At 41.2% G+C, this 24,008-nt stretch overlaps 3 protein-coding genes across 3 annotated transcripts; 2 read left to right on the forward strand and 1 right to left on the reverse strand.

Annotated features, from left to right (window-relative positions):
* Window positions 1-2,799: 2,799 nt before the first annotated feature.
* On the forward strand, window positions 2,800-5,847 carry LOC134636499 (uncharacterized). Its single transcript, XM_063486502.1, has 2 exons — window positions 2,800-3,079; window positions 3,614-5,847. The coding sequence occupies exon 2, from the start codon at window positions 3,628-3,630 to the stop codon at window positions 4,423-4,425; it is 798 nt and encodes a 265-aa protein (XP_063342572.1). The 5' UTR covers window positions 2,800-3,079; window positions 3,614-3,627; the 3' UTR covers window positions 4,426-5,847.
* Window positions 5,848-7,352: 1,505 nt separating this feature from the next.
* LOC134636500 (protein Bouncer) lies at window positions 7,353-10,204 on the forward strand. Its single transcript, XM_063486503.1, has 3 exons — window positions 7,353-7,475; window positions 9,391-9,558; window positions 9,667-10,204. The coding sequence occupies exons 1-3, from the start codon at window positions 7,421-7,423 to the stop codon at window positions 9,885-9,887; spliced, it is 444 nt and encodes a 147-aa protein (XP_063342573.1). The 5' UTR covers window positions 7,353-7,420; the 3' UTR covers window positions 9,888-10,204.
* A 105-nt stretch (window positions 10,205-10,309) lies between these two features.
* Window positions 10,310-22,534, reverse strand: msh5 (mutS homolog 5). Its single transcript, XM_063484844.1, has 25 exons — window positions 22,439-22,534; window positions 22,205-22,328; window positions 21,973-22,053; window positions 20,485-20,538; window positions 20,264-20,385; window positions 20,055-20,164; window positions 19,734-19,769; window positions 18,711-18,793; window positions 18,588-18,633; window positions 17,979-18,117; window positions 17,809-17,871; window positions 17,594-17,722; window positions 17,433-17,505; window positions 17,241-17,350; window positions 15,859-15,945; window positions 15,671-15,758; window positions 15,487-15,554; window positions 14,802-14,920; window positions 14,565-14,691; window positions 13,355-13,504; window positions 13,038-13,112; window positions 10,992-11,138; window positions 10,651-10,788; window positions 10,509-10,582; window positions 10,310-10,432 (listed from the first exon to the last, which is right to left on the reverse strand). Exons 1-25 carry the CDS (start codon window positions 22,532-22,534, stop codon window positions 10,312-10,314), a joined length of 2,460 nt encoding a protein of 819 aa, XP_063340914.1. The 3' UTR covers window positions 10,310-10,311.
* Window positions 22,535-24,008: the final 1,474 nt, after the last annotated feature.

Here is a 24,008-nt window from a genome sequence, read left to right on the forward strand (position 1 = left end):
TCCAGAGTTGCTTAAATTATATTTCTTCCACAGTCTTGATCGTGTCTACATGCCTAAATGCAGTGAGTTGCTGCCAATGTGATTGCCTGATCCTATATTTGCATTAAAAGAGCAGCTGAACGGCTGTACCTAAGAAATCACTTGCAGACTATATAGGTGTGCATTTTTTTTTTTATTTAGTTGAAGTTTGATCTGTTGATGTTCACTGGATATGTGGTTTTAGGCTGTGGTAAACATTGTTTGCATGCTGTGTTTTTGTGCCATGCAGTCATTGACTTCCATTTATTTCTGTATGTTACATTAATTAAGCTGCAGATGTGAAAAATGCTAAATTCATGACAGCGAGCCTCCAGTTTGTATTAATGTGAAAGTGGCATCGTAATTATTCAGTAAATTCGCTCCAGACTTTTCAAATCTGTGATGGAAAATTAACGCAGAGAGTAAGAACTGGAACATCAAAGCATCTGTTTCCTGTTTAAGGTACTTTTTTTTTTTAAATCAGAGAAAAACATTTGGTCAAGAGGCAGAGCCATCCGTAACATCATGCTGCAGGCAGGTCACAGTCAGGTCACAGTGGCCCCCAAACCTAGAACTCACTTCCTGTGTCTTGCCCACATATGGCCCACATGCAAACTTACCCACAAACCAGATTGCTGATTGAAACACATGTGGCACATCGGCAGCAGGCTGAAAGTCACACAAAACCACTGCTGCGCATGGCCTGAATCTTACACTCGTAACCCAGAAGCTTTCGGGTATCTTTAATACTTATATTCCTGTTTTCATCTGAGCTGTAAAGAACCGCAGATGAGCTCTGACTGGATGAAACAAAATGTGTTTGTGGTGATGTAAAAGCTACATCTGTTGGCCCGGTGTGACTCATTCTATCTTCACCACAAACGGAGCCATCGCGTACAAAATGGACCTGAAATCCCCCATATTTATATCCTGAGTAGATTTTCACAAGTTTAAAAATGTTGTATTAACCGTTTTTGTTTGACCTTATCCACAACGCAAGTTACCACTAACAAGATGGACTACCTAGGAAATCTGGGCTTAAATGCTTAAAGGTGTTAAACTAGAGTTTGGACATTAATTATTTTGTTTGTTTGTTTTTTTCCAAATAAGCTTGTGTTTAATTAAGTAAGGGGCACTTAATTGGAGCAGGGTGCATAAAGTTAGGTCTGTAATTTTTTGGACAATTACACAGTTTTGTTAGTTTCTGTGCATTTTAATTTAAACAGTCAAAATGTGACTGAAGTGCGATGTTTCAGGTTTAAATAAGTTGCTTTAATAAAACTAATTTTAGGATTTACAGCCATTTTATACACATTCCCCCAATTTTCAGAGGCTTGAAAGTAATTTGGCAAACTAACATAATTTTAAATCTGAGGACTGTTTGTAATACTTCGGGGAAAATCTTTTGAAGTCTCGGGCAGGCCTTTACTGCAGACACCTTCTTGTTTGTGGGTCTGTCTGAATTCAGTTTTGTATTTAATGAAATGAAAAGCAGCTCTGTTGGACAGAAATCAGGTGACTGACTTGGCCACTGAATAATGTCCCATGTCTTTGCCTTAGAGACTCTTGGGTTTCTTTTACAGTTTGCTTTGAGTCATGTTCCATTTGCACTGTGAGGCGTGTCCGATCAGTTTTGCAGCATTTGGCTGAATCTGAGCAGAGAGTATTCTTCAAAATTCATCCTGCTGCTTATATCAGCAGTCACATCCTCAGTAAACACTGGTGACTCACTTCCACTGGCATACATATGCACGTGCTATAACACTACCTCCACCGTGTTTGATAGTGGTCCGCTTCAGATCATGAGCTGTTTCTCTCCTGCATTTCCATTCATGAAGCTGTCTCTTGATCCTGGACCATGGCAATGATATACCTACGTCCTCAAGAGTGTTCCTGACTTGGTTGCTTTTGTTAACTATGGAAATAAGTCACTCATCATGCCCTTTAGTTGTCTTCTGTCTTTCTTCTTTTCAAGGGTGTTCCAGGTTGTTGTTTTGGCTTCTCCTAAAATGTTTTGCTGTCTCTCTAATAAGGTTATTTATGTAAGCTTGATGGTCTCGCTCACTCGCACTGACATCCATTTTAGCCTCAAATTTAAAATTATAATGCAAAGCTGTAAAATACAAATGTAACACTTTGAATCAACTTCAGATGTTAAGCTTGCTACATTTGTCATGAAACAACAAAGGGACAGGCCTTACCTGGATATTAAACTGCTTAAAAGTCAATTGTACAATTACATACGATGCTCTGAAAACAGGGGACTGTGCATAAATCCTGTAAATTCTAAACACGTTATGCTACATTAAAAAAACAAAACAAAACAAAAAAACCCCTGCTTGAATTAAAGTCTGCGCTTCAGTCACATGTTTGATGTAAAATATAGAGTGGTGGTGTGCAAAAGGAAAACTACAAAAAACGTGTCCTTGTCCTAAAAATGATGGGCCTAACTGTATATAGACAGACACATTTTTCCTGGGGCTCCTTAACAAGAAAATCCCACCTAGAACAAAAATATCCATTTCAAAAAAGTCTCTCTCTCTCTATCTATATATATGTGCTCATTTTATTATGGGAGGGTACGTTTCTGCAATTTTTGTATTGTATGCACTTACATATTCCGCTTAGAAAAACTTCTTGATGGGTGGTGATGATCGCAGAGAATAAATAACCGGGTTTACCGTGGGACTGGCCTGGACCAGCCAGAGATTCCCACGACCCCTCCTCTTCACACACACACACACACACACACGCACACACACACATATCGGAACACAGGCTGCACAGACGCACAAGCAGCGCAGAGACGGAGAGGCAGAGCAGCTTTGCACCACTTTTATCAAGACTCTTATTTTACTATAAAAGCCTCGTTTCAGGCTCCGTTTCCGCGCGGCACGCGCAGTCAATCCATGGATGAAAAAGGTCTTCATGTGAGGAGGAATTGGGTTAAAGTGCGGAATCCTCCGGATCAAAGTGGAGGAGTGGGAGGAATAAGTCAGCGCTATTTATTTTGATAATGCCGAGGAGCCAGTTTCTGCTTCGGATTTACGTCCAAAACAAGGCAAGTACCCACTCGACTGCACACACACTGCGTTAAAACAGCAGGAAGTGGATTGGTGTAGTGAGCAACAGTGCTGTCGAGCAAAATGACTCAAAATATTCTGTTTAACACGGATGCGTAAAAGCAAACTTGATCATTTGCGTTCGGATCCCCCGGTTAGGTCCACTTGCCTAGGGCAGAGTCGGGGGGAGGAATAAATTATGAGTTCAGTTGGAGCAGTTAGCGCAGGGATGTGACTCCAGTTTGTTTTTTAGCCGCAGTGAGATCGTGAAGTGAAATCATAAGGTCTTGAACGGGGTCAGTCATTGATGGTGGTGGTTCATGAGCTCCTCAGAGACACCAGCGGAGCTGCGGAAGGCTTGGCATCTCATTAACTGAGCCACATGTCTTATTAAAGCAGCTATTTCCTGTTGTGTGCGGTGCAGGCTAAACTGTCTTCTTCCCAACACCTCCAGCGCTCTCCCGCTGATGCTGCATCCAGCGCTTTCATGTTTCATTCCTTTATTTTCTGATGCCTCTCTCCTCTCCTCTCAGTCTGAATCCAGACGATGACAGCTGACACTCCAGTCTGCAGCCCTGCCTCTTCCCACTCTTCCCATTCCTCACCTGCCTGCCCCCCGGAGTGCCACAGACACCTGAGGAAAAGCAAAGCCCTCCAAACCAAACTGCCCCTGGCTTCTGCCCCAGGTTGGTGGCTCCTGCTGGGTGTAATGGTGGTGCTGGTGGGGATGAGTGTTGCAGTGGCGGGCTACGTCTCTGCAGAACCGAAGCCCGTGGGGCGTCGCGGCACCACCCCCGTGGACAGGATGAAGCTGGCCGGCCCCGTGGTAATGGGAGTTGGCCTCTTCATCTTCATCTGCGCCGCCACGCTGCTGTACGAGAACCGGGACCGTGAAGTCCGCAGGCGAGAGAAACCTGACGACCTGGAGGATCTGAAGGGAGGAAGCTTTTGTGAAGATTCCCAGGAGCAGCCCAGCTTCGGGTGCCAAGAGCAGTGGGAGTGTAAAGAAGGAGAACAGGGATCCTGGGCCGCTCCAGCCCACATACTCCCCCTCTCAGACCCTCCTCTTCCTCATTTGAACAGACACAGCATTAGCAGCAGAGCCTCAGAGCCACCTCCTCCGGATGCACGAGGTAAAGATAAAGAGGATGAAGACAGGAATGAGGAGGAGAAGGAAGAAAGGTCAACCCTGCTGGCCCGAGTTCTGCACCACCAGGAGCCAACTCCTCACCCTTCCTCCGCCTGCCTGTCCATCTCTCACTCCCCCGTCTTCTCAGACTCCTGCAACTCTAGTGAAATCAACTTCAACGTACGGACAGACCCTTCTGTGCCGCCTCAACTCTGAACCCCATGCTGCCTCCCCCCCTTCCACTGTCTCATGAAATATGCATGATGAGACACACTTAAAGGTTTCACGTGCAGATACACAAGACTATGCACTCCTCAATAAACAGATGAAATGTTTTTTTGGGTATGTTATAGTGCCTCCGAATGGCGCAGTTGCTCTGAGTCACTGTCTGTGAAGGGTGTTTTTGTCCTACATCGCTCTCTGACTCACCCACATTTGAAAGATTGGAGCTGTGCTGTTTGATGTCAACTCACCATCTTGTTGTCTTTGAACTCAACCGTGCCCAAAAATCCCTAAAGCCACCACTGGATTGACCATATTAGGACGTGAGGAGGTTTGCCGAAAAGTTATTTGGGTGCCATACTGGGAGATGGACTCCGTCTCCTCTCCCCTCTCCCTCCTTCTGCTTCTCTGCAGAGGTCTACATTTGCTTGCTGGAGAGGTTCAGTAAAAGAGGATGAGCCAGATTAGGTCTCAAATAAGTCTTTATCTTATCTCATACATAAGTGTAATCTGCTCTTTATCTGAGGAAATTGTGTCTTGGTACAAACAAGAGAAGCACATAAGGCCACACTCCTCTCACTCGACACCTACAGCCACTCTATAAATACCAGCTGGTGCTCTGCACACATGCAGGATCTTTTTTTTTTCTTTTTACTGTAATTCAGCATTTCTTTTTAAATTCCTACTGTCAGCTGCTCAGTTTTTTCCTTTTTCTCAGCCGCGGCGAGGCGAGATCTTAAAGACTTTCAATCACAGGCTCTATGGAAAGAAAAAGAGCAACAACTTGACACAAAAAAGACACAAAAAAAATCTGGTGAGGCTGTTATGAGTTATTCCTGACGTGGCTTAAGTGAGAAAAACAAGTCCTGCGAGTGGAGTAATTGAAGCCTCCCTCTCCCACCCATCACGACCTTTCATCTCCTCTCTTGTCATCATCCGATTCCCACGCTTTATTCAAATACTCCATCCTCCGTCTCCATCCTTGGCTCCCGCAAAAGCTGAGAAGTGGCGAAAAAAATAGGGCAAAACAATGCAGAGGGAAATGTTAGCAGCTACAATTAAGCCAAAGTGAGAATGTTTGAACAGGGAAAGAGGAGGAGGCGGAAGAGGAGGGGGTTTAATTTTAATTATCGCCAGCATTTTCTCCTCCAGTCTTTAATTACACTGGGGATCAGTGTGAAGGGTTTTATAGGTGCTGTAGGACTGCTGAGTATTTCCTTGTTTCGGCCCATGCTGGGATCCAGGCGACGACCGAAGTCTGAGCAGTCTACAGTAATTTGCAGCCACACATTTCACTCACTTAAAACCAGCACCCATTTGTGTGTCACACACACAGACAGACTCACTGGAGGGCTTTTGTGTAGGTACAGTATGCTGGATGTATATTTCAGCTGCAGAGATGAGCCGGTGGTGGTGGTGGTGGTCGGGGGGTGGGGGGAGGGACGTGTCTGAATCTTGCAACATGCTGCAAGCAGCCTCCTTCGCACTCATGCCTCTCAGAAAAGCAGCTCTGTGTTCACTCTCTTCTCACACGTCGGCTGCGCGAGTGCTTTGCGGTGCGTGAGATGATCCGATGTGTTTACATTTGGAGGGAAAGACGATGCACCGTAGAGCTGTAACTTACAACTTTTATTACCATTTAATCTGCACATTGTCATGCTGCACTCGACTGCCAGTTTGTTGTTGTTTTTTTGGGCTTTTGTTTTTCAATTTTAAGTAAACCAAGCACACAACAGTGTTGCAATAAAACCTTCCCCCCTGCAAACGTTTTTATTCAGAGCTTTTTATTCGACCGCATTGTGATTTTGGGAGCCTGCAGTTTGTGGTGCAATGGAGTTTGTATTGTGTTACACTACACATCAGGTGCTACTTCTGCTTGTCCATCTGAATCAGAGAGAGGAGGCTAAATAACAGCAGCGTGTGTGCATAATCCAATAAAGCACCACAAATTACATCTTCCATACGAGTCATAAAGTTGTCAGATGCCTTCAGGATATTACATTTACTACCACATTATCCAAAGTAAGGCAACAAACTTTTATAATTCGGAATCTGAAGCCTTTCCTTTTAAAAAAGAAAGTTTGATGCTCGGAATTGTTGCAGTGAGTCATGTAACTGAGTTAATTACAAAAATAAGTCTCTTCAGATAAATGTTGCATATACAGAGGGATTGATTCACAGGACAGGGGGGAATCCCTTCAGCAGATTTATGTGTATACAAACACTGCAGCACCACACAATTTAATAAATCTTCTCATGTGTATTTCTGTGTGGTTGTGTGTGTGTGTGTGGCACGTGTTACATAAGTCAGCTGCACAGATCTTAATGCTGCATTGAGAATATAGCTGAATCGAATGCCCTCCTCTGAGAGGCCAGTGTGTGTGTGTGCATTGATTCATATCTGAGCAGACGGACGGGTGGCTATAAGCTGCTTAACCCTGCGCTGACTCAGGTTCATGCAATTTCTCTGCTCCTTAACAAGCGAGAGAAGCTCTGATCACCGTTTCTCTGTTGGTGAAATGATTTCCGTTACTGAGGAACTTCAAACGTAAAAAGATGTCAAAACAGAAAAGCGGGTTCAGCTCAGTTCACAAATCTTCGTTATAAGTCAGAAACACGGTTTCCACCCATGTGGAGGAATCTTAACCTTTGAAGTAATTTGCTAATTAGAAACAAAGGCACGTGTCACCCTCTTGGTTATATTTTTGACACTGATGCTGTATCTTCTCTTGAAAAACTGCTAATAAACAAAATGCCATTTTCTGACATTTTAGGAGATGTAAACACCTTCTCCACTGCAGGTTTCAGTGCACATCTCTGCAGTTATTTCCAGAAACGTCACTTGTTTGATCGTCAGCACCCTTCTAGCAGCTGTGATTGGTGTCACGCAGGTGACAGGTGCATTCCTTACTAATCCAATTTCCCTCCACCCTCCGGCCACCTCAGCAGTCCTCATGGTGGAGTTGGTGGAGGAAGCATCACGCTCAAAATGAAAGGCCTCATATTGTGTGTTTTTGCCATCATGATACTCACACCTGCTCAAGGTAAGCTGACAGAGTACCCGAGTTCATAGCAGGTGTTATTTTTAGTGCTCTAATGCTTTTTAAGGACATTTTCTTTATATTTCACTTAAGAGTCCAACAGCTGACCCTGAAAAGTATTTGCGTTTTTGGCCGATAGCTTGTCAGATTCTCACTGGCTGTAATGACTGCATTTATTTATATCATATCAATAATGTTTGAGTTGTTAAATTCCATGATTAACGTCACCTGCGATACATTTGGTCTGTAACTAAAAAGTATTAATCTACACATTATTTTAGCACTAAATAAATTAACTGATAAAGCATCACACAAACTGCCTCAGATTCCCATAGTGTAAGACGACTGCTTCAAACTGGTGGAAAACTGAAATGTATTCAGTCTGCTGCAGTGTAAGACAAGATAGAAATACAAATGTTTGGGACTTTACTTCATAAAATAGTGACCAACCTTTGTTAAAACTGTTTTAGAGAGGTTCAGACAGGTGAGACCTAAAGAGACCCACTGCACAATGCAACAACAGGAGAGTTTGGTTAAAATCCTCCAAAATTACCTTCAAGTGAAACCATGACCTCAAAAAAAAAGTCTATTATAATGTGCACTAAGGAAAAACTTATGATAGGACTGTGTTACGCTGTATTAGACAGGCTTTACCCCATAAACTGTTGAATAAGAGTGGACTTTGGACCTTAGGTTATAAAAAGTAAGCCTGGCCCTTCCTCATAATGACCCCCCACCTCGGTACTCTTTTGTTTTGCTCATTCACCTGAGCTGGCACCGGGTTAACAAGATGACAGGGGATAAGGATTGTCTCACCAAAATGCATCCGATTACTCTGAGGAAGAGATTAGTCCCTTTTGCCGACAGCAGCCAATCGCAGCACTAAAGTCAGCCATTTGGCAGCCAAAGCTCCCTATATCATGATATTCTGTTGTCTCCTAAAAGGTGATCTTTAGAATAAAACAGGACACTGATGATAAGCTTATTAACAATTTTCAGTTTTGTTTTATGGACACTAAGAAAATCTTTTAAAACTAGTGGCATGATTCGGAGGGCTCGAGGAGTACATCACAGTAGGAATAACTGAGGTATTGTCCCCTGCCTGCATTATGTTCCCCTGCTGAAGTTTTCCATTAATCCCAGTATCTGTGCGGTTAATACAAACATGATGCTGCCCTATGACTTGGAGCACTCCCTGAATAACGCACTCAAGAAACAAATTCCAGACTGCTGCAGAATAAACAAAGCATTTCTGAGATGCTCAAGTGCTCAGCAGTTTGCTGGCCATGAGTTTGGCTTGATGTCCTGTAACAGTGCTGCAGTACTTCACACATCCAGCAACCCTGAATATTAATGTGCCAAAAAGGCTATTACATAAAATCTGAGAAACCCAAAGTATTTTATTAACTTTAGCCTGTTTATAACTTCATTTTTTCTGTTCTTACCTGTATTTGAGTCTTTTACTTTACTGTTACCTGATTATGTTCAGTGTCCTGGTTACCAGATTTACCAGTGGTGCTTATCTGCTTATGCAAATTTAAATAAAGGATAAGAAATCTGCATTTTCTGTATCAGCCACATTCATAGATCTTTGGGGATGACTTCATGCTTAACAATGGTTGTTTGGCATGTAATTAATGTCTTTCCATTTTCCTGTTATTTTTGGTTGTTTAAAATGTGTTTAAACTTGAAATAATTGACCCAAATGTTAAAAAAAGTCTATATTTTTATTATTAAGCTCTGATGATTTTTTAATGGTGAGAGGCCAAAATATTTTACATGCAGGAAAAACCCTCTTCATCTTTGTCAGCTGTCCCCATAATGGACACATTTCCATGTTAAGTTGTTCAGAAGAATCTCCTTTAGCAGCACATTCAGTAAAAATCACTGTGCATTCAGTGTTATTCTTTGGGCTCAGGTGAGGAAAAGGAGCAGGTAGAGCAGCTCATGGAGTCAGTGGCATTCGAAGCAGAGGAGGAGCATCTGGAGTGCTTCCGCTGTGATTTAGGCTTCTGGGATGCCTGCTACACGACTGAAACCAAATGCAATCTTGGGGAGCGCTGCTACACAGGCCGGGGGAGGGCAGGTGTGTGTTTACCAAATATTATACGAAGAATACAAGAAATGATGTGAAGGTTATTGGCTATAAAATACACACTGATCATGGCTCTATGCTACTGCCCTGTCTCCCCAGCTGATGCTTTGGATATAAAGATGCTGGGGTGTACCCAGGCAGAGGAGTGCGAGATGGAGACGACCTTTGAGATCTTTCCAAACAACACCATCTTTGCGATGACCAAACACTGTTGCGACACGCCCTTCTGCAACTCAGCAAGCAAACTTTCCATCTGTGCACTGATGTATATCACAGTGGCTCTAACTACCTGGTTTACTGAAGAATCAGCGTCATCATAATAAAGTGAACTTGTTTATTATTTATTACAGACTGTGTGAAGTGATGCTGAAAGGACTTCAACCATATGGTGAAGAAAAACCGCCAGATTTACAGAACTTTTTTTATGAATAACTAAGAAGACATTTGATAATTATAGCATAAAAGATCATTTATTATATATATTATAGAAATGCTGTTTGGTGTTACATTTCATATTTTTGAAGTGTGAATATGGTACTTAAACATAAAAAACTGTGCTGTTTTTGTTTTTTGTTTTTTTGTCTTTTTTGCTACAACATATGTTTCAGTGTTTCTTGGAATAAAGGTTGTGTCATTATGTATTTTGCCCCGGTGTTCTTCCAACACCAACCCAAAACATTTAGGAATGAATGAACGGACTGACCACTCGGTACAGAAGCGTGTTTGCCGCAAAGCCAGAAGCATTCAGCTGCGGTTTAGCAGATTTCCAGCAGAGGGCAGGAGCTCTTCCTTCAAGAACCTCTGCACATCCAAATCTTTGTCCTCCAGGTTCAAGCTAAGGAACTTCTCCACAACAAACTGGCACCTGTTGCCCACAAACAGAAACATTTCACACACTGCTTTAACTATGTGTCACTTTGTGCTGCTTAAGTTTAGCAAACCTCTTTGTCTCTTCTTCCAAGGATGCTTTTTCAGTCCGTTTGATGGGCCTTCCTGCCCTGTACAGCTCAGACACCTTAACAAACACAAAAATCAGTCAGTCTGTCAGCCTATTTCTGTATGTGTGCGTGTGTGTGTGTTTACCTCCACTGCTCTCTGTACAAGGGAAGTTGGCAGGCCCGCCAGTGTAGCAATGTTGGCAGCATAGCTGGACTGGCAGATCCCTTCCTTTAGTTGGTACAAAAACACCAACTCATCTCCGTCCACTGCTGTCTCTAGGGTCTAACACACACAAACACACACACCAGACGCACACATACACCCAAATGATTAGTCATACTTGTGAAATGGGGTGAAACAAATTTTTATTACCTAATCTGCCATTTGGATGTTTCCGTTCTAAACATTTTTCTGTAGCACTTTAGTTTACCATTTTTAAACTTTACAGAAGGTTTTTTTTAATCACTCTCAAAGTTTCTCAGTACCAGAAGAGACAGCAGGGCCGAGGATGGTAACAAACTCAGCTGCACCACACTGTGGAAGTTAGTAGCCACCAGAACGTGAGGAACTTCTCCCAGGGCCTTCCTCAGCCAGTAAGAGATCGATGCAGTCAGCAAGGACAGTCCGTCCACCTGCACAGCAACAACTACGATTTAATAATATTTTTAGTGACAGTGGGATGCTGTCAGGAAAAAATGGGACATCAGTTTTAAATTTGTGGATGAAAAAAGTCCACCCACTAGATGCCCTCCTTGCTCATTGTTCAAGGTGTTAGTAAAAAATGTCAGTTTACCTAATGCTAATGTTTTTTACTGATTTTAATCATCCAACAGTAATAAATATCATACAGGTACACCTGTTCATCTACTTGTTAATGCAAATATGTAATCAGCCAATCACATGTAGACATGGTCAAGAAGACCTGCTGAATTCAAACTGAGTATCAGAATGAGGAAGAAAGGTGATTAGTCTGAAATGGTCTGAAAAAGAGAAATGAACATATAGCTGTCCTGTATGTTAACATTAAACCGAGGCTACAATTCACACAGGCTCACCGAAGTTGGACAACAGAAAATTTGAAAATATTTTCTAGTGTGATGAGTCTCGGTTTCTCCTGCAGCATTCGGAAAGTAAGGTCAGAAGCATAAATAACATAAAAGCATGAATCCATTCTGCTTTGTAACAGTGGTTCAGGCTGCTGCTGGAGGTGTAATTGTATGGGGGATTATTTACTGGCATGCTTTGAGCTCCTTGATACCAACTGACATTAAAATGCCAGTGTCTACCTGAACATGCTAACAATGTTCAAGAGAGCCACAGATTAATAATAACAACTAATAATTAAATGCAGATAGAGAGTGAAAAACCATGACTTGAATGTATTTCTTTATGATTCCAGTGCACCCATAGGAAATTCATATCATGGATGTGCAGCTGAAAGATCTGCAGGAATGTATTTATCGGTGCACCCAGGAATGTTTATATCTATGTTTGGATACCTGAAACAATTACAAAGGAGTAAAGTAACAGCAGCAGCAGATAAGATCAGCAGATGTAGATCTGTTCACTGGAAATTCTGTCTTTTTCCAACCATGTGCAGCAAAAAGACAAAGGTACACTGGGAAAGTCAGGCATCACCCGGTCTTTGCATGCATGTTATCAGGAGTGAGAGTTCAGTTTCTTTTTTCTGATTTTTTGAAAAGTTTTTGGCCAAACCAGAGAAAGAACCATGGTTACAAAACTGACACATCCAGCAGTTTCATAGTGACATTAGCGTTATTCAGGATAATATTCAACATTTCCTCTTTTTAAATTCACATTTCTGTGTGTGTAACTGTCCAGTGCCCCTCTGTGGTGTTTATTAGTTAGTGTGCAGCAAAGTTTTAAGAGCTTTTTTACTGGAAATGACAGCGTTAGAGCAGTGAAAGTGAACAGAGACAGAAAAGCTTAACGATCCACTGAAGCTCATTACAAAGCTCTGAGGGGATTGAGGGGAGCTGCAGATTTAGTCCATTACAGTGACTAATACTTTAAATTATCAAATTGTTTTCACATTGTAATAATAATTTTTTTTATTATACACACATGTTAACTGGATTAAGATGGAAGTTATCCTACACTGATATTTTTCTCTTGTTCTTTCTGTTGGTTTCTGCCTCTCACACCTATGTTTACTCTCTAGATGAACATAACTGGAGTTTCTCATCCCTCCTCAGTACAACATGGTACACAGAGATGGATTAAAATGCTTTGTGTGTATAAGTATGTGTCTGTGTATGCACATACCCCAAAGTTTCAAAACTGCCCGTAAAAGGTGCAAAATAACACTTCTAAGTCTGTAGGTCCACACAGCTGCTGCTATTTTCTTGCTAATAGGTGACACATGTTTGGCTGAACCCAGAGTCTGTTTGTGCTGCAGCTCTAAACTTGTGACTGGTTTCAGGTGCGTAACATTAATGACATAGTGTTTCCCCTTTTACCCTCGTGCATATGTGTTCAATTCACAAAGTGCTGGGACAGTCTGTTCTTACTGTGTTAGTTCCTTTTCCGAATTCATCGATGAGGACTAACGAGTTGACAGTACTGCTGTTAAGAGCCTGTGCCATCTAGAGAAAAGAAATGCAAACTGTTAGACTACACTTTGCGTTTTATTGTTTGTGTGTGTGTGTGTGTGTGTCTCATTGCTGTAGGCAGTGGTTGCTTAAAAAAATTTGACAGGTGGAGAGTGGGAGTGGAGCATGAAGAGAGCAGTGATGAAAATTCATATATTTCATTTGTACACCTACATACACAGTGGGAGCTGCTTGTGATCATGAAATTTCTGTGTTTTTGTGTGTGCGTGAGATACCTGGTTGAGGTCTATCATGAAGGTGCTAAGGCCCACAGACACGGACTCTCTGCTCTGCATGCACGTAAAGATGCCGTCCACTAGACCAATCTCTGCCTCCTTTGCAGGCACGTCTGAGCCAATCAGAGCCATGAATACAATCAGACCCACCTGCAAAATCAAAATAGAAAGCAGGTTAAGCGTTAAGTTTCAAAAACTGAGCTGTCTCTTTGTTATTATGGAAATCTAAATATATTTTTCTGATGGGGTTGTAAATTTCGGAGCAATGCCTGATTAAATAACAAATAAAGTAAAAATAGTGTGGAACGGAAATAGATAAATGTTGTGGATCTTTTCTAAGGTGCAAATGCAGCTGATGAGAGAAAAAGGCAAATTATGTGCAATAATGCTGATTATTTTTTTGTCTCTTGAATGCCATCATTTTTAAAATTCTTCTTCTTATTATTATTTTTAAAACTTCTTGCTTGGCTATTTGGCTCATAGAAGCTCGTCACTTGGGATCACAAAAGAAGAATAAAATAAAATTCAGTTCAGTTCAGTTCATTTTTATTTATATAGTTCTAAATCACAACAACATTTGCCTCAGGGGGCTTTTAATTGTAAGGTAAAAGAGAGAAAATCGCAGCAGTCAGATGATCCCTGTGAGCAAGTACTTAGTGACAGTGGAAAGGAAAAACTCCCTTTTAACAGGAAGAAATCCCTGGCAGCACCAGGGTCAGGGAGGGGAAGCTATCATTTGCAACTAGTTGTGGGTAAGCGGAGGGAGACATGCGCAAACAGCCCTAAAACCACCAAAAAATAGGCGCCTGAGATGTTTCACCTCTCATCCAAAAAGCTCGTTCAGCTGTTGGCAAGTCCCAAGTTTTCAAGACCTTGTGGTGTTGTCACCTTTGAGTTCATCCTGAGAGTCTCTGACTCACCTTCTGACCACAACAACTCACATAATGACAGGGTGGGTCAACGATCAGGATGACTTCCAAAGTCAGGCGGTTAAGACTACCATGACTTGGATGAGAATGTACACAGAAACATCAGTAGGTAAAGAGATAACTGACTTAGGCAAGAACACAGTGGTGTACAGACACGTTAAAAGTGTTGGTGATGCAGCAGCTGACATAAAAAATGAGTAAGTTGATTATTCTGTATGTTTTTGAAATGATTAGTATTAGTATTAGATGTCTTTGTACTTGTCATAAACAGACAGCCCTACCTGTTTGAGGTAGATGCTCTTTCCGGATGAGTTGGGTCCGGTGATTATTTTGACTCTGCCCTCCGACTCAGAGCTGTGGAAGGAGTTGGCCACAAACACAGGAGAGCACACCTCCAACAGCGGGTGCCTGGACAAAAACAAACCCCCCCAAAGCAAACAAACAAAAAAACAGTAAATACAAAAAAGTACACTCTTGTACCACAGTAACAATTTTTCCTCTTGTGTGTCAGCACTTACCTGCCCTGTGTGATCGTTATCTTCCTGTTGCTGGCTAGCTTAGGCGAGGTATAATTGTACTCCTGGGAGGCGCTGCTCATGGCCATCAGACAGTCCAGCTCAGCAGCAAGATCAAGAACCTATAAAATGTACAGATTAAACGCCTTTAATATCCTGAACAGAAGAGCTATTAGAATCCAACAGACCTTCCTTCCTACCTACAGTCTTCTCTGTCGATATAGTCGATATATGATTTTGAACACAAGTGGTCAACAATGAAGCAGACTGTGTTGCCCCTCTTTATTGAACTCAGTATTTCTTTTAAATTATTTCTTTTAAATCTTTTAAGTTGCAATATGATTAAAAGTTATTAGGGTTACATTTTGACCACAAATGCATTTGTTCTTAATGCTCGTTGTTCCCTCAAAAATAATATTGTTTAGAACAGCTGCAGTCACATAGTGCAGCACTCATACATCAATAGACAAGTATCACAGCAGTTAAAAAATAACTTGTAATGGGATCAGGGCCTGTTTCATAATCAAAGTAAACAACTCAATCCAACCAGAGGAAGCACACAGTTAATCACAACAAAACCCACCTACACACATCAAAAACATCACTTTGATGCCAGCAATCACTTAAACAGAGTGGGAGTCATGTGTTAAACCCTGGAATCTGCATACACACAGTGATGAACACGAACCTTACAGAGGGAATCGCTCCTTTCAAGGACTGCGCTCTGCAAATGTGCCATGACTGCCATCTCCATGTCTGACAAACAGAAGGTTTGTGATCAAGGTAGTATCTTGAGAATTGCAGTTATTTCCTCATAAAAATGTCAGAAACACGCCTGTGATGTGACTGTTTTGTGGGTGAAAGTAAAAGACCTCTAATGTCGCAGTGCAAGTCTCCGAGGAACTCGTTGAGCTCCCTGGTTCTCTGGCTGCGGTAGTGGAGCCGGTCGTCTGAAAGAAACTAGCCCACACACAGACATATAGAAAAAAACATATACTGTATATATGGAATAATGATCACAAAAATATGTAAACAATGTAATCATTAGATACGATCATGAACATACCAAAAAATCAAGTCCCTCCATCTCAAAATCCTTTTTCTCTACCATACTAGGCAGTCGAGGCACAGACAGCAGGAATCCAATCTGTACAGAGAGTTTCAGACATAAAAGGTATTGAGATATATACGCATGGTGGTCCAGAGTAACAATTTCTTCAATATCTGATCATCAATAAATCAAAGAAATACTGCAGTATACAGTGCTGCAAAAAAGCATCTGCCCCTTTCTTGATTTCTTAGGGTTTTTTTTCCATATTTTTCACAGTTACGTTTCAGATCATCAGACAAATTTTGACATTAAACAAAGTTTATGTCAATAAATACAAAATTAGACCTGCTGACTAAAGAAATCATTAAAATGGAATGTGTTTGACAAAGTGAAGTAGGCTAAAAGATCTCATAAAGCAACACACTACACCAAAATCTAAAGAAACAGCTGAGAAACAAAGTCATTGACATCTATCTGTCTGGAAAGGGTCACAAAGCCATTTCTAAGGCTTTAGGACTCCTGTGAACCAGTGAGAGGCATTAACCACGAATTAAGAGTGCTAAACCTTCCCAGGAGTGGCCACCCTACCAAAATTACTTCAAGAGCGCATCCACGACTCTTCCAGGATGTCACAAAAGAACCCAGAACAACATCTACTCACTTGCCTCAGTTAAAGTCAAAGTTCATGATTCAACAATAAGAAAGAGACTGGGCGAAAATGGCATTGAACAATCCTGCTGAACAAAATGTTCACAAAGGCTCATCTCACATTTGTCAGAAAACATCTTGATGATCCCAGAGACTTTTGGAAAAATATTCTGTGGACTGACGAGAAAAAAAGCGAACTTTTTAGAAGTTTTTAGTCCCGTTACATCTAGGGTGAAACTAAAACAGTATTTCAGTAAAAGAAAACATCATACCAATAGTGGAACATGTTGGTGGAAGTGTAATGGTGCTTTGCTACTTCAGAACCTGGGCGTTAAAAAGGTTGTTCGTGCTCGAAAACCCTCCAATGTGGCTGAATTAACATAATTTAGCAAAGAAGAGTTGGCCAAAATTACCCCATTGATGATGTGAAAGACTCACTGTCAGTTAATGCAACCATTTGAATTCAGTTCTTGCTGCCAAGGGCGCCACAACCAGTTATTAGATTTAGGGGGCAATTACTACGCAGAGCTTGGTAGTTTTGTTCCTTTAATAAATGAAAGCATCATTTTAAAATTGTGTTATGCATTTACTGTTTATCTTTGTCTAACAATAAAAATTGTTTAATCATCTGAAATAAGAAGTCAGGAAGGGGGAAATACTTTTTTGAAATACTGCATGACAGATGAATTTGTAAAAAAAAAAAATTGAGAAAGCATTGTGTGTGCCAGAATTAAATCTCGGACCACAGGGATGTAGATGACACAGCAGGATGGGATTCGAGCATCCAGGTGTTCAAGTTCTCTTCTGGCAACATCTGTCAGGAAGTCAGAGAGCCCCATCATCCTCCTCTTCTCTGGAAGAGGGAGTGTAATTATGGGTTTAGGTCAACAGTCATACAAAGTTCACATGGGCTTACAACTAAAACAGGCACTTACTCTCATCAATGGCAGGATCCACATTCGGTTTGACTGTGAAGCGGTTGTCTGCCAAGCTGGCTTCAAAATCCACCTACATCACACATCAGAAATCTATTAACACTTAACAAAGGCGCCAAATGTGATTAAAACAATAGGTGTGATTTTATGGAGGAACTCACAACTCTGCTGATGAGGGAGGTGATATAGTTGAGATCATCAGAGAACCCTTCACTGATATCACGAAACAGCTGAATGGACTGAGGCAGGTGACGCGCTGTGTCCCTGATACACACTGCACTGTACACCGTCTGACAAACACACACTTTGTTGAACATTTAACAGAACCTGTCACATGGAAAAGGTGTGCTTAGTAAAACTGTCCTGTAGCTCCAACCTTGTACAGGCTCTGCCAGTCAGTAACTTTGGTGAGAGAGAGCGTCATCCGCCTTAGAAGAGTCTACAGCAAACAGACAAAAACTGGATTTAGGTAGTTGTCATATCAGTGGTTAGGTGATGAATCTGTAGGTAAGGGTGTAATTAAGTGAGAAATGATAGACTTGTTACAGGTATGTTTCGGATGTTGCGTAGCGATGACTGCAGGGTTCTCAGGGAGTCCGAGTTCTGAGGAGACGTGAAGAAACGTATCACTTCCTGCCTCCTTTTTAACACTTTCAGGTCCTGAGTAGGCTGCAGAAACCACTGACTGACAGAAGACAGGATGCCACAGTAGTAGTACAAACAAGCAACCCTCAAGAAACCACAGTTTGTTGATGAAATGCAAAATTACCTGAAAATAGGGGTGTTTTACCATCAACATTCAATACTACAAAAATACAGCATTATTATACTAGTAAAAAAACAAACGGTGCATCTTGACTATGAATAAAATCTGCTTTATACAAACTCAAATTTCATATCTTGCAGAACTTCAGCACTACGGTTTGTTTGTAAAAATACATGAAAGAAACTCGACTGTTTATTTTTTGTTATGATAGTGTTTGTAACTGTGTAGGATTATTTTCACACATTTATTTGCTAATTAAATCATCTTTTTATTTGCTGCTAGGCCATTTAATTTTGCTTATTATGCTGCAAGCCAAAACTACCTTTATATTATTAAAAGACAGTATTCGCTGCTGATCAATAACTTATTGTGTAATTGTACTTTCTTACCGTAGCAGTTTGGAGCCAAACTTGCACTTGCAGCGGTTCAGGATCCCTGTGACACACACACAATACTCGGTGTAAACACAACTGGATAAGAAAGAGTGATAATGCACTAACTACTATACACACCATAGAGACTGAGTCCCTCCTTTTCTCCTGAATGCAGCTTGTAGACTGATGGGTGGAGTTCTGATTTGAAGATCTGCAGAACACTGGAACAAACATAAAACCTGTCATTGTCCCGTTTTCTTGTAGTGTTGTTGGTGAACTTTTATTTTACTGCTATTCCTTCTTGTATTTCCAAGAAGGAGTGTCCCCACTGTTGCCTCCCTTTGTCTAGTCTGCGTGTTTGCAAATTTTTCTACCTTGTTTTCCACTTTCTTACTTATTTTGTAATTGTGCTTCATTGTGATTGACTACTCTTCCTGTGCACCATTGTACAATCAGCCTTTTGTGTATATTAGTTTCACCAGATACTTCATTGGTTTTAGTTTTCCCTTCAAATCTACCCTAATTCTCTGTGGCACAGATTTAAAAAAGTGCTGAAAACATTCCTTAGCGATTTTGGTCCATATTGACATGACAGCCTCACATAGTTTCTGGAAATTTGTCAGCTATACATGATGTGATTATTTATTTTCATTACATCCCAAAGGTGCTCTACCTGATTGAGATCTAGAGACTTTGGAGGCCATGTGAGTACAGTGAACTCATTAGGTGAACTCATTGAGTGTATAGTCCTATTGTGCTTTGTTTTTCATTCTTTATGCTTTAGTTTTTGACATTTGCTTCTGTGTCCTGTGTTTGTCCTCTCTTAATACCATGATAAAACCCTTGGTGAGTTTCCATATTTTGCTAAATTTTGATAAAGTATATTCAAAACAACAAAAGTAACAACAAAAGATAAACAGTCACAACACAAAGCTGAAATTTCAAAAACTGTAAAACAATGTCAGAACAGATAAAGAACAGAACAGAAAAAGCAAAAGAAAGTCCTAAAAGTTTCCTAAACAAGTAAACCTGATTTCAACTAAATTTGAACAGTTGCTTGGTAGGCTCAGTTGTTCTACAAGGAACAATTTATGAAAATTGTAGGAGATCGGTATTAGCTTTTAGGGGCCTATGTAGGACAAAGACAGTTTATACACTTACCTGTATGTGTCTCGGTCAATGTACACCATTCCTTTACTACAATGAGAATGAAAAGAGAAGCAACATTTTTTATTCATGAATACTTCTGAATGGCATTAGGCTGGTCTGGTTTGCTAGAAGGGCAGGAAGGAGATGCACTTGTGCTATTAAAACACAGTTGGACAAATTCATGCTTCTGCAGCACGTCTGACCGACTAAAAACAGGCCAATGAAATTTCACACTTTGCTGAAAAAATGGTTTCAGGGTTCTCATTATAATGTGTAATCACAGTTCTCTGTGTGTGCGTGTGTGTGTGAGTGCTACATTTATGCAAGTCTCACAGTGTGTAGGCGTGAAACTGCAGGATGGGTACTCCAACACTGCTGTCTTCCAGCTCCACTCCCACTCTCCTCCTGTCCAGACATTTCAGCAGGGCACCCACTGCCCTCAGCTATCCCACAGATGTACACACACACACGAGAAAATGATCATCTCCTGCAGAACCATGACTGATGGATAGGATAATGTTGTATGTAGACAGCTGGCTCACCATCAGGGACGAGTCAAAGGAGATACAGGAGGAGAGGTAGGACAGTTTGTCTCTCTCAGAAATGCAGGCAGGGAGGAAAGGCAGATGGGCAGAGAGCAACCTTTGCTTACTGACCTCCAGACCTTCAACATTGATACAAAATGAAGCCGGAAAACTGTGCAATTTCATGCTAGATTTCTTCTAAATGATTGAGGAAGAGAGTATTACAAGAATGTGTTTACCAAAGTCGACATATGGATACGTGACCACCTCTGGTCTGTAGTGTGGGTTTGAACCTGAGAAGCAACAGAGAGTAGTTTAGAAAAAAATGTCGTCACTTTAGTGAACACAGTAAGGGCTACATAAAACATTACACTAATCAGTAGTTCAAAAATGTTGTCACTTGGAATTTTATGTCAACCAGACTTTATTATTAGAACTGTGAAGGTAATGAAGTAAACTTACATTATCTATTCTGAGAGCCATATTGCAGTTTGTTTGATAAACTCACCACTAGGGTGAGCAGTGGGGCTACTAATTTGACTCAGGTCATTTAATCAAAAGGTTCACTTTAGACAGCTTTTGCTGTTAGATCTGAATCAATCCAATCACTTGGTTTTGTTTATATTTTTGCAAGCAGACAATAGATGAATGCTTCTTGTTTATCAAGAATAAGAAGTAATGAAAATCTGGGTTGCTGAAAACATTTTTGGGTTTTGTTCTGTTTACCACGATGACCTGTTTTTGAGAAGCAATTTCGTCAGTGCGACTACATTAGCAGACTTCAAAGGGTCTGACTAATAGAGAGCAGGATAACATTTGTTGGGGATGGGGATCCATTCTTCTGTGGAGTAAACCGCAGAAGAATGTAAAATAGCTGTCTGGTTAGGTTGTGACTGTAAAAATATGTTATTAAAAATACCTTCCTCTGACAGAATATTCAAAAGATGATATAGAGGCTGTTTATCACAAATATGAATACAAGTGCGCTTTGAAGGTTTGGCTTGCCATTTGGGGTACTTTGGTTAGGGCTGGCACTTATATAGCACTTTTTAACTTTATTTGTGGCCCGTAGCCCATTGCTACGGGCCATTCGATCCCTATACAACCGTTGCAAGAGCTTGGTTCGCATTGCCGGCAATAAGTCGGACTCGTTCCCGGTGGGTGATGGGCTCCGCCAAGGCTGCCCTTTGTCACCGATTCTGTTCATAATTTTTATGGACAGGATTTCTAGGCGCAGCCAAGTGACGGAGGGCTTTCACTTCAGTGGCCTCAGAATCTCATCTCTGCTTTTCGCGGATGATGTGGTTCTGTTGGCTTCATCGGGTGATGGCCTCCAGCTCACACTGGAACGGTTCGCAGCTGAGTGTGAAGCAGCAGGAATGAGGATCAGCACCTCCAAATCTGAGGCCATGGTTCTCAGCCGGAAAAGGGAGGAGTGCCCACGCCGGATCGGGAATGAGTTCCTGCCTCAAGTGGAGGAGTTCAAGTATCTCGGGGTCAAACCACGACCTTCCAACTGGTAGAGCCACAGCTACCCCGGGAACAGGATGTTTAAAAACTGCACCACTGACTTACCACACGGGCTGGTTTCAGTGTCAGACATACCTCAACCTCATTCCTCTGACCCAGACTACATGTACCACACCACGTCTTAAAGGAAACTGTCTAAAAGGTCTTTCTGTTTTCCCTCTTTCGTGGTAAGATAAGTATCATCTTCCAAAGCTCACCTAGCTGTTGCAAAAAGAGAGTCATGGAGCGCTCCTGCTTTGCACTGGTGATAATTACATGGGGACTAACCTCCTGAATGACTGTAAAACAGAGAAAAAAAGAGTTTATGGCAACACAAGTGTTTTTTTTAACACATACTGTAAGTCTCCCTGAGGGTTTTACAATTTACCATTATGTGGAGATAAGTGTATCCATTCTACAATACCTGCCTCATACAGGTGCATTGCTTACCTCTGACCAGTAGGTGGAGCTCTTGGTTGTCAGGCGTGTCCGGCATGTAGTGTAAAGATGAGTCCTGACTGTCATAGAAGCAGAGGCCCACCTGCCCATGCTGGACCAAAACACTCAGTAAAACCTGGAAAACAGACATGCAAACGTGTAAGTTTGACTGCCCTCAAACTATATATATAATTCCCATATAACATTAAATGAGTGCTGCTGGTGAATGTGAAAATCAGAGCTTACTGCAGGAGAGTCCTCCTCATCTTCTTCATCAAAACTAATGCCAGAAGGTCCAAAAATCACACCTCCTCCTCTGAGGTTATCCAGAGCTGCTGCCATGAATAATTAATTCTACAAGGACAAGTCAGATTAAAGTAATTTGGAGTCACCCGATAAATCCAATGTTCATTGTGTTTTATGTTTTATGTTCTTCTCTGTCTTTTCTGCCTCCTTAGGGAAATATGGAGCCATTTAACTGCTAAATGAGTCACTCTCATTAACAGGCTGTCCAAGGCTGTCTGCCTTGCACTTTAGTGCTGGGCAGGGAGTATAATGTGGGTTTTTAGAGCTTTTTCACTGAAAATAGCTTACTACTACTGATGCTTAAAGAAAACCATGGCTTCCTAAAACAACTAAACTGCAAGTCAGACAAAAATACCTTTTTGAAACTCGCTATAGGGGTCCTTTAAAGATAAAAAACAAAACATGGAATTGATATTATAGACATTATTATGATAATAATTGAAATTATTGTAGCTCCAGTTAGCTTGTTGGGCTAACGATGTAAGCTAGCTCGTTTAAGTTAACTATAACTTACTTATATTCTTATTTAGAAACCGGCTATAGAATTAAATTTCTGTTTTAGAGTACTGCCACTTCAATAAATGCCACGTCAATAAATCTTTTATATAACTGATAGAGTCCAGCTTATAACAGAAATGAGGCTGATAAAATAACTTTAACAACCTTTAACAGTGCTTGTTTTCCACAAACTCACCTTCAAGTGCTCAAAGGCGCCTTCCCGGTTGCCATAACAACCACATCTCTCTCTCGCTATTAGTTATGTACAATTAATCAGTTCAGAAAGCTCTTTCAACATATGAAGCCTTTTTGTTTGTCTGTCTAGCTATCTGTCCTCTATGTAGCATAGGTGTGGGGTGGTTGATGGTTGGAGTGTACAGCTGATGGGATTACTGCATCCACTCCTGGTAGGACTCCAAACACGATGTTTTTTGTGGATTATGTCGATGGAGAGGAAGTGCCTGTATGAAGGATTTAAACATGCATGCAAGCATCGATCAGCAGGATTAGCAAACTTCTGGTAGTTTGTCTGCCACCTGCAGAGGGAGCATCTGGTTCTTAGCAGGTGAGCAACAACACACAACACATCACACTGTGTGATTATTTATTCAACAAAAACGAAGCCAAAATAAAGAAGTGTGTGAAAAAAATAAGTACAAAGCAGCCAGGTGACTGATTAACTGATCATCAGTAAGTGTGAGAACCTCTATAAAAGCTTAATTTTTGGCAGTTTGTTGGCCTCAAGCATTACAGTGTGTGTTAACACAATGTCATGAAGGAAAAACATCAGCAATCATCTTAAAGAAGCAACTGGTGCTGCCCATCAATGTGGGGCAGGTTATAAAGTCATTTCCAAACAATCTAAACTCCATTATTCTATAGTGAGGAAGATTATTCACAAATGGAAAACACTGAAAATAGTTGCCAATCTTCACAGGACTTGATGTCCCAGGAAATTAACCCCAAGATCAGATCAAAAAAACCCAAGAGCTACCTTTCAAACTCTACATGC

The sequence above is a fragment of the Pelmatolapia mariae genome, linkage group LG10_11 (assembly GCF_036321145.2).
Source record: "Pelmatolapia mariae isolate MD_Pm_ZW linkage group LG10_11, Pm_UMD_F_2, whole genome shotgun sequence".
In the NCBI taxonomy this organism is placed as follows: domain Eukaryota; kingdom Metazoa; phylum Chordata; class Actinopteri; order Cichliformes; family Cichlidae; genus Pelmatolapia; species Pelmatolapia mariae.

Bases quoted from the DNA above. Each gene is read 5' to 3' on its own strand.
- LOC134636499 (XM_063486502.1), top strand. From the start codon at position 3,628: ATGACAGCTGACACTCCAGTCTGCAGCCCTGCCTCTTCCCACTCTTCC.
- LOC134636500 (XM_063486503.1), top strand. From the start codon at position 7,421: ATGAAAGGCCTCATATTGTGTGTTTTTGCCATCATGATACTCACACCT. The intron at 7,476-9,390 runs GTAAGCTGACAG...CTTTGGGCTCAG, and splicing joins GATACTCACACCTGCTCAAG to GTGAGGAAAAGGAGCAGGTA. The intron at 9,559-9,666 runs GTGTGTGTTTAC...CTGTCTCCCCAG, and splicing joins CACAGGCCGGGGGAGGGCAG to CTGATGCTTTGGATATAAAG.
- msh5 (XM_063484844.1), bottom strand. From the start codon at position 22,534: ATGGCAGCAGCTCTGGATAACCTCAGAGGAGGAGGTGTGATTTTTGGA. The intron at 14,921-15,486 runs GTTCGTGTTCAT...TACATTTTATAG, and splicing joins GGAGCGATTCCCTCTGTAAG to GTTCTTGATCTTGCTGCTGA. The intron at 10,583-10,650 runs GTAAACACACAC...GTGTTTGTTAAG, and splicing joins TTGTACAGAGAGCAGTGGAG to GTGTCTGAGCTGTACAGGGC.